Genomic DNA, 9972 nt, shown 5'->3' with positions numbered 1-9972 from the left:
GTCTCTGTACACAGAGAGCTGTTACCCTTCCCTTTATAGTTATGACAGGTGGCCAGGGTAGATACGGGAGGGAGGGGTTGCGTGGGGGGCACCGAGTGGCAGATGAAGGACAAGAGTTTAATATTTGAAAAAAATAATGTAAAATTAAGCGAAACCGAACAGAACTAAAACTGGAGCATAGGCTCTGAAACAACAAGGCCTGGGCAGGCATCCCCCACAGCTCCAGAGCCCCAAAACCTCTTCTCCTTCCCACTGACCCACCCTGCCCCCTTCCTCCACACTACCCTTCTGACTGTCACGCCATCCATGCACCACGTAGTTCCCCTGTTTACTGGACTGTATCTAGAATTGTACCAGCTGCACAGAGTCCCCTTCAAATGAGGAAAGGGGTGAAAGCTCTATTTATTCATTAGTTTTAATGCATCCAATAAGTATAAATTAAACTAATTTTTATAAATCATATATTTTTCAAAATGGCTGACATAAAATACACACATGTCCAGAAATGACACCAGGGAAGAACATGAAGCAAAAAGCGGGGCATGGAAACCTGCCAAAAATTACAGGCTGAGTAAAGGCCTAGAGTTATTACTACTTGGGTTCTGTAGAGACCCCACAGCTTCTAATAACCAGGGAACAGGAATCCTTACCCAATGAGGCCACAGTGGCATAGTTCTCCTGCATGACCTCCCTGTAGAGAGCTCTCTGAGCAGGGTCTAGCAGAGCCCATTCCCCCTCCGTGAAGTACACAGCCAGCTCCTCGAAGGTCACCGGCCCCTGAAAGAAAAAGAGTCGCCCACTCAGTACCTGCTGCCCAGTGACAACACCAGTATTCACAGGAGAGCAGGGCCAGTAAAATGAATGCTCTGGGAGGGACACGGTAGCAGAGTCCCTCCCTATCCCACTCAGAGCAGCCAAGAGGGTGAGGGGAGTAAGAGAGAGCCCTTTGTCCCTGCCAGCACACACAGGAAGCAAGGGTCTTAGAATCATAGAATATCAGGGTTGGAAGGGACCTCAGGAGGTATCTAGTCCAACCCCCTGCTCAAAGCAGGACCAACCCCAACTAAATCATCCCAGCCAGGGCTTTGTCAAGCCTGAACTTAAAAACCTCTAAGGAAGGAGATTCCACCACCTCCCTAGGTAACCCATTCCAGTGCTTCACCACCCTCCTAGTGAAAAGGTTTTTTCTAATATCCAACCTAAACCTCCCCCACTGCAACTTGAGACCATTACTCCTTGTTCTGTCATCTGCTACCACTGAAAACAGTCTAGATCCATCCTCTTTGGAACCCCCTTTCAGGTAGTTGAAAGCAGCTATCAATCCCCCCTCATTCTCCTCTTCTGCAGACTAAATAATCCCAGTTCCCTCAGCCTCTCCTCATAAATCATGTGCTCCAGCCCCCTAATCATTTTTGTTGCCCTCTGCTGGACTCTTTCCAATTTTTCCACATCCTTCTTATAGTGTGGGGCCCAAAACTGGACACAGTACTCCAGATGAGGCCTCACCAATGCAGAATAGAGGAGAATGATCACGTCCCTCGATCTGCTGGCAATGCTCCTACTTATAAAGCCCAAAATGCTGTTAGCTTTCTTGGCAAGAAGGGCACACTGTTGACTCATATCCAGCTTCCCGTCCACTGTAACCCCTAGGTCCTTTTCTACAGAACTGCTGCCTAGCCACTTGGTCCCTAGTCTGTAGCAATGCATGGGATTCTTCCGTCCTAAGTGCAGGACTCTGCACTTGTCCTCGTTGAACCTCATCAGATTTCTTTTGGCCCAACCCTCTAATTTGTTTAGGTCCCTCTGTATCCTATCCCTACCCTCCAGCATATCTACCATTCCTCCCAGTTTAGTGTCATCTGCAAACTTGCAATCCACGCCATCCTCCAGATCATCAATGAAGATATTGAACAAAACCGGCCCCAGGACTGACCCTTGAGGCACTCTGCCAACTAGACATAGAGCCACTGATCACTACCTGTTGAGCCCAACAATCTAGCCACCTTATAGTCCATTCATCCAGCCCATACTTCTTTAACTTGCTGGCAAGAATTCTGTGGGAGACCGTATCAAAAGCTTTGCTAAAGTCAAGGAATAACACGTCCACTGCTTTCCCCTCATCCACAGAGCCAGTTATCTCGTCATAGAAGGCAATTAGGTTAGTCAGGCATGACTTGCCCTTGGTGAATCCATGCTGACTGTTCCTGATCACTTTCCTCTCCTCTAAGTGCTTCAAAATTGATTCCTTGAGGACCTGCTCCATGATTTTTCCAGGGACTAAGGTGAGGCTGGCTGGCCTGTAGTTCCCCGGATCCTCCTTCTTCCCTTTTTTAAAGATGGGCACTACATTAGCCTTTTTCCAGTCATCCGGGACCTCCCCCGATCTCCATGAGTTTTCAAAGTTAATGGCCAATGGCTTTGCAATCACATCCGCCAACTCCTTTAGCACCCTCGGATGCAGTGCATCCGGCCCCATGGATTTGTGCTCGTCCAGCTTTTCTAAATAGTCCCGAACCACTTTTTTCTCCACAGAGGGCTGGTCACCTCCTCCCCATACTGTGCTGCCCAGTGCAGTAGTCTGGGAGCTGACCTTGTTCGTGAAGACAGAGGCAAAAAAGCATTGAGTACATTAGCTTTTTCCACATTCTCTGTCACTAGGTTGCCTCCCCCATTCAGTAAGGAGCCCACACTGAATCTATTTCCCCATGTTAAACTGTCTGAAATGGGCCATCTTGATTATCACTATAAAAGTTTTTTTTCTCCTGCTGATAATTGCTCATCTTAATTAATTAACCTCTTAGAGTTGGCAGGGCAACTCCTACCTTTTCATGTTCTCTGTATGTGTATATATATCTCCTTACTATATGTTCCATTCTATGCATCCGATGAAGTGGGCTGTAGCCCACGAAAGCTTATGCTCAAATAAATTTGTTAGTCTCTAAGGTGCCACAAGTACTCCTGGTTTTTTTGCGGATACAGACTAACACAGCTGCTACTCTGAAACCTATAATTAATCCCAATCAACATAGGTTTAGATCCTAGCAAACTAACTGCATGTATTTTTGGATGAGATTAGACGTTTGGCTGATTAAGATAATAACGCTGATGTAATATACGTAGATTTCTTTAAGGCATTTGACTTGGTACAGAACAATCGTTTGATTAAACAACCAGAAAAATTCAAAATTAACATTGCACACATGAAATCAATTAAAATGTGGCTGATAGGTTTCAAAATGTAACTGTAAGTGAGAAACCATGGTTGAGTAGGTGTGTTTCTAGTGGGATCTCACAAGGATTGGTTCTTGACCCTGTGCTATTTATCAGTGAGCTGGAAGAGAACATAAAGTCATCATTGATAAAGTTTGCAGATGACACAAAGATTGGGGGAGCAGCAAATAACAAAGTGTATCGGTAGGTTCAGGCTCCAGCACTGGGAGTCTGGGAAGTTTTCCCAGCGGGGTTATTTCCTGTTCCACAAACAGGGGAAGTCCCACTCCCAACCCCCATGAGTCTGTTCCTCGAAAACAAGCCCCAGATTCAACTAGTTCCAGCAGGATGGTCACATCCTGTCCCCTCCCTTTCTCTACCTTGTCTATTTCCTGCCCCCCTCCTCCCACCTCCAGCAGCTCCTATCCTCTTGTGCATTTACTGCCCCTCTCCCTCCCACCAGAACCCACCACCAGCTTCCAGACAATCCCTTACCTGAGCCGGCTCCACTGACGTCATTTCCTTTCCCCTGGGAGGATGAGACGATCCGTAGCAAAATGTGGATGTTATTCTGCAGTCTGTCAGGGCGAGAAGGGCAGTTGGAGCGATTTCAGAAGGGGTTTTGTCCATTTCACATTCTCCATTCATCCCAGGCGTTCTCCCTTCAAATAGACATTCCACGTTCCATTGCACTGAGAAACACTTAGGGTATGTCTACACCAGACAGATACAGCTTTGGATTTCCTACTTTTGAGAGGTTTGAGTGTTGCTGAACTCGACATGCTGGAAGGGCTCAGGACAGCACTGGGCAACTTGAAGAGTGGAAAGGAAGGGGGATGGAGCTGGGAGGTTCCCTGGCAGTGGGAGGGGGTAGCAGCAGGGGATGACTGGCAGTGGGGATGGGGGGAGCAGGGTTGGGTCATGGTGTGGGAGAGCAGCTGGGACTGGGTAACCTGGAGCTGGGCAGTCTCCATGTGGGAGATTTGCTTCTCCCTTCCCCTCATGTGCCCCTTCGATGCCCTGTTTCCAGTAGAGAATGGCCAACCTGGGGAATGGCTCAGGACAACAATTCCCTACCAAACAAGGACAAAGCACTGCAGATACAAGAGGTAGGAAACACACCAAATCTGAGATTTTAAATTGACATTGGAGAATTAAGAGAGAAAATGGGGCAAAAGCTGAATGGAGAAACTGTCAATAATTTGAGAGAAAAGAAGGAGAAATCGACATAGATTTTATATCCATATTTGATAATTATAGAGAAATGCAACAGAATTGGAGAGGATTTTATAAATCTTTCAGAGGGAAGTGGCAAAATCTCCCCCCACCCCCACCCCTGCCAATTTCCTGACTGCTCCCAACTCACACTGTCTCTCCCTCCATCTCTGTCCTTCCCCCACCCTTCCCTGCCTGGCACCTCCACACTCCAGACACACAAAGGAGAACACCACGGAGCCGGTCTCTTCCCCTCCTCAATCCCCAGTTTTGCCACTGGGCAGAACCTGGCAGGAGATCAGTGGCTTCAGTGCTGTTATGGGAGCTAATTTAGCTACAACTAATCAGGAAAGAGATCTTGAAGTCATCGTGGATAGTTCTCTGAAGATGTCCACGCAGTGTGCAGCGGCAGTCAAAAAAGCAAACAGGATGTTAGGAATCATTCAAAAAGGATTGAGAGTAAGACGGAGAATATCTTATTGCCCTTATATAAATCCATGGTATGCCCACATCTTGAATACTGCATACAGATGTGGTCTCCTCATCTCAAAAAAGATATACTGGCATGAGAAAAGGTTCAGAGAAGGGCAACTAAAATGATTAGGGGTTTGGAATGGGTCCCATATGAGGAGAGATTAAAGAGACTAGGACTTTTCATCTTGGAAAAGAGGAGACTAAGGGGGGATATGATAAGGTATATAAAATCATGAGTGGTATGGCGAAAGTAAATAAGGAAAAGTTATTTACTTGTTCCCATAATATAAGAACTAGGGGTCACCAAATGAAATTAATGGGCAGCAGGTTTAAAACAAATAAAAGGAAGTTCTTCACACAGCGCACAGTCAACATGTGGAACTCCTTGCCTGAGGAGGTTGTGAAGGCTAGGACTATAACAGGGTTTAAAAGAGAACTAGATAAATTCATGGAGGTTAAGTCCATTAATGGCTATTAGCCAGGATGGGTAAGGAATGGTGTCCCTAGCCTCTGTTTGTCAGAGGATGGAGATGGATGGCAGGAGAGAGATCACTTGATCATTACCTGTTAGGTTCACTCACTCTGGGACACCTGGCATTGGTCACTGTCGGTAGACAGGATACTGGGCAGGATGGACCTTTGGTCTGACCCAGTATGGCCATTCTTATGTTCTCTGATCCCGCCCACAGTTGCATTAACAACAAGTAGCAGATTCCCAGGGGCTGTGAGATCCAAGGCTCCTGGTGACATTTGTGCAGTTACTTTTCTGACCATCCCCAGGGTCTCTCTCAGTCTCCTGGAGTCTCCGGCTCAGCAGTTGGGGTTGGCAGAGCCTGGGGCTGCCTTAGGGGGCTAGTTCCTGCCACTGAAGTACCTGCCTGGACTGGGAACGGAGGAGGCTTTAATGAAGGTCTCTCCACAGCACAGACCCTGCTGAGGAGCAGCAGTGGCTCAGCCTGGGCTCCCAGATCACAGGGGAGGCAACACCATCACACCCAAGAAACTCAACCCTGATACCTTGAGTAAAGAGAGACAGAGAGAGCAGCCTCCCCCCCACCTCCCCCTTAGCAACAGCCAGAGCCCTCTGGTGACAGCAGCTAAGGACACAACTTCCCGGATCTTACAAACTCCCATGTTAATCCAGAGTCACTCCTTTTCCTTCCTTGCAGTGACTCTGACATTGGGGAGGGGAAGATGCCAAAATCTAGTTAAACACATCCTGGGAGGGGAGGTTCCACGCCTTCCCCCCTCCCCTGCTCCCTACATCTGGGGCAAGGACTCAGGGCAACTATCTTCCCTCCAAACCCTGAACATCCTACAGTTCTGAAAGGGATGTGAAACAAAATTTGTGGTGATTTTATATTAGTATTTGATCAATGGAGAGAAAGTTATCACCGCCCCCGACCGGCCATTCACACAGCCCTGGGCAATGCTGCTTTAACAGGAGACGGGAGGGGATGGAGGAGCCAATTCAATAAACTTCCATGCCCTGTCATTGGCTAATAATGGTCACCCTGGACCCACCCCAGAGATGGCTGGTCTCAGCACTGCAGGAAGAGACCCCCCATGGTGACCGTTCACCACGGGCTCTGGGGACCCTTCTGGTGAAAACAGCTATTGAAATGTGAGGAGTTAGTACAGGAGGATGGAGTGTCTCAGCCGCTCTGGGCGCTGCCCAGGGGAACAGGGACGCATCCACAAACAGAGCAGCCCCGAGGGGAGTAAACCCTGTGTCTCGCACCATCAGGGGAAAGGAAATTCAGTCAGGGTCCAGCCACCTCTCCTGTTAGCAGCTGGGAGACACCGTTTTCCAGATAGTATGAGGCCCTGCCTGGGATGTGTATCTGAAATGGGGCAAGTCACTCTGATCAGCAACCAAGTGGATTTTAAAGGAGACAAAGGGGGAAACAAATGATTCTCAAATGAAAGGGGGACAGTTGATCACTGGGGAATTTAATTCCTCTGCAACCTCCACTATGGAGAATGGCAACAGGGCAACAGGTTCCCTTGAACAAAGGAGAAGGGGCTGCACATGAAAAACAAGGGGAACCCCTACAAGCTGGAAAGGATTTTTTAAAATTAATAATTCATAATTATCTGGAAATGGCAAATTCTGAAATGTGATATCAGTGTTCAGTAATTAAAAAGAAAGGGGAGCAAATATGAGAAATTTGTCACATAACAGAGGAAGCAGAAAAGTTTGAGGGATTTTATATCAATAGTTGATTCAAGGTAAAGAGGTAAAATCTGAGTGGATTTCATATCAATATTTGATAATTAGGAAGAGAAAGGGGCAATCAATATTCAAGGATTTAAGAAAAGGACAACATCTGAGGAGATTTTATGATAATATCAGATGATCAGATGGGGAAAATCTCAGGGGATAATAAATCATAGCTAACGAGAGAGAAAATGGGGCAAAATGTTTGGGAATTTTCTGTCAACATTTTAGAACTGAGGAGAAAATGGGGCAAAAACTAAACATTTCCTAATATAAGTGAAAAACACCAACATCTGGGGGGACTTTATGTCGATATTGAAGAATTGGAGGGAAAAGTGGGAATGTTTAAGGGGATTTGTGATGGGATGCAGCTGGCCTTTGCAGCTCCCTACAGGAGACCCCATGATCTTACTACACCCCACCCCAGGAAGCAGCGAAGGTGGGTCCTCTGGGCCTGCCTAGTGCCTACACTGGCCTCACAGAAGCAGCCACCCAGAGCCCAGCAGGCTCAGATAAAAGGAGCTGCAGGGGCACAGCAGGTCAGTCAGTCTGTGGCTGGGACCAGAAGAGTAAAGCAAGGGGGCTCCTCCCTGGCCTAGTGAGAAAGAACCACCTGAGGATGGTGGCCCTGCAATAAGGCTGCAGATAGAAGGGCCCCGTAGGAAGAATCTCAGGGAAATAGTAGTGATGGATTGGAGTGAGCAGTACATGGCTGCTGTGTATAGGGTCCTTGGGTTGGAACCTGGGATAATGGCCAGGCCTGGGTTCCCCTGGCAACAGGTAAAATGGTGTAAGCTACCAAAAGGGGACAGGCCTCCTTTGGGAGCCTAAACAAAGGGCTGAATTTGAAGGGCTCAGAGCTGGGGCTGAAGGCGCTAGTGAGGAGAAGTAGACCGCTTCTTTGCTGGACTCTAATACCCCGGCAGGGGTTCATTGAGACTTTGGGACTCGGCCAGAGGCCCGACGACGGAATTCCCACCAAGCTGGCTGGCGGCCTGCAGAGGACACCAGGAGGACAGAAGGTGTGGGATGCTGCACCCTGCTGCTCCGAGATCCTCCAGAGGTGAGTGCCCCATTAGGGGATTATACAGCAATGTACAACAAACAGCACAAAGTGATGGGTCCCCCTTGCCTGACATTCACAGGGGCAGCAGGGAGCCCTGGATAATGCTACTTTAACAGGAGCAGGGAGGGTGGAGGAGCCAGAAGGCCATGGGGGATGGGCAGTGGGGTCTGGCAATGGGATTGGCAGCTAGTGGCTGAAGGGGCCTGGGGTGGGGGAAAAAGGGAAGCAGCTGGGCTGGGCAGCCTCCCTTCCCCACCCTGCTGCTGGCTCCCACCCCAGAAGCAGCTGTGCCTCAGGGCTTTCCCAAACTGCACCCATCACCCCATTCCTACTTGGCAAATGACTCACGGCAACAATTTCCCCCCTAAACAAGGACAAATTGCTGCAGATAAAATGGGTGGGAAACCCCCCAAATCTGAGGAGATTGTAAATTCTGCACTGGGGAGAGAATGGGGCAAAAGCTGTGGCAGAGAACAGAGGAACTCAATCATGGGAGAGAGAAGAAGGGAAAGTGACAGGGGTTTTACATCCCTATTTGCTAATTCTGGAGCAATGGGGCAGAGCCAGGGAGGATTTTATCAGTCTGGGAGAAGGAAGAGGTAAAATCAGAGGGGATTTCATCCCCCCCCCCGTATGGGCACTTGCTCTTCTCCTCTCCCTGTAATGTCCTGGCTGCACAGAGATGGGTAAATCTATCACACGTCACATGGTCTCTCTGCTTCCCCACCCTCCTTTTCCCTTCGTCCCCGCCATATTGTCACCCCTCCCCCACCTGACAATTCTCCCCCCCCTCCGCCCCGCCCCGCCCCGCCCCGTCTTTTCCCAACACAGCCCCCGGCCGGCGCAGTCCCAGCGCGGGAGCAGATCCCGGGCTCCTGGGGACGTGGTGCAGAGTCACTTTCCTGTCCGGCCCAGCCCTGGCCCCGGCCCCTCAGTTACCTGGGTCTCCGGCCCGGAGCTGGTGCGGGCAGAGCCGGGCCCGGGGGCTAGTCCCAGCCCCGCAGAGGAAGCCCCCTCTGGCCGGGCGCAGAAGCAGCTGCACCGAAGGTCTCCCGGTGGCACAGCCCCGTGGGAGCAGCAGCTGCTCAGCCCTGGCTCCCAGCGGAGGGAGGCAGCAGCGCCCTGCAATGTCCCAGCCCCCGGCCCGGGGCTGCCCGGGACCTGCTCGGCCCTTTGTTCTCCCCAGCGCTGCCCGCCCGCCCGCTCCCTCCTCCCAGCACCGCCCGCTCCGCTGCTCCAGCCCCTTCCTGTGTCCCGCAGCACCAGCCCCCACCCCGCGGCTGCCTGCAGCGCTCCCCGCACCGGGGCTCTCTCTGCCCGGGACCAGCGCAGCCCGGGCTCCGCCCGCGTCAGCTCCCGAGCCGGGCACGGCAGGGGGAGACCTCGGGGCGAGGGCTGGGGCCGGGCAGGAAAGTGCTTCTGCACACCCGGCCCCCTCGTCCCAGCTCCGCTCCCCGGCCGGGGCCTGCCGGTCCTAGCGCTGCTGCAGGCGCCCGGCACGCTGGGCTGGGCTGGGCTGGGCTGGCTCCTCCAGCTGCTCGGTCACATCTGCTGAGGCCCCTGCCCGGGGCTGGGCACGTGTCTTGCTGGCCTGGGGCCCCAGGGGGCAAACCCGGAGGGGGGGTGGGCAGAGTCTGTGCAGGGGCAAACTGGATGCCCGGGAGGGTCAAACAGCTGGGGGCAGGGGCAGGATAGGGGCCGGGGGGAAATCAGGGGCAGGGGGTAGGAGCCAGGGTAAGAATGGGGCACAGGCACTGCCTGAGAGTGGGAGAGGGGAAAGCCCTGG

The 9972-nt window shown here is 51.1% G+C and overlaps 1 protein-coding gene across 1 annotated transcript in view; it reads right to left on the bottom strand.

Annotated features, from left to right (window-relative positions):
• LOC112117294 (zinc finger protein 271-like) overlaps positions 1–9649 on the bottom strand; it is a 40135-nt gene extending 30486 nt beyond the window's left edge. Inside the window, exons 1-3 of the mRNA XM_026663355.2 lie at positions 9126–9649; positions 3706–3788; positions 651–777 (exon numbers count right to left, since the gene is read on the bottom strand). Coding sequence (XP_026519140.2) covers positions 651–777; positions 3706–3729 — 151 coding nt within the window. The 5' untranslated portion in view covers positions 3730–3788; positions 9126–9649. The remainder of the gene's footprint in view (positions 1–650; positions 778–3705; positions 3789–9125) is intronic.
• Between the last annotated feature and the right edge of the window lie 323 nt (positions 9650–9972).

This window comes from Terrapene carolina, unplaced genomic scaffold (assembly GCF_002925995.2).
Source record: "Terrapene carolina triunguis isolate 2854851 unplaced genomic scaffold, T_m_triunguis-2.0 Scaffold33363, whole genome shotgun sequence".
NCBI classification, from domain to species: Eukaryota; Metazoa; Chordata; order Testudines; family Emydidae; genus Terrapene; species Terrapene triunguis.
The sequence above is the reverse complement of the archived record's forward strand: the minus strand, read 5'-3'. Positions and strand labels throughout refer to the sequence as shown.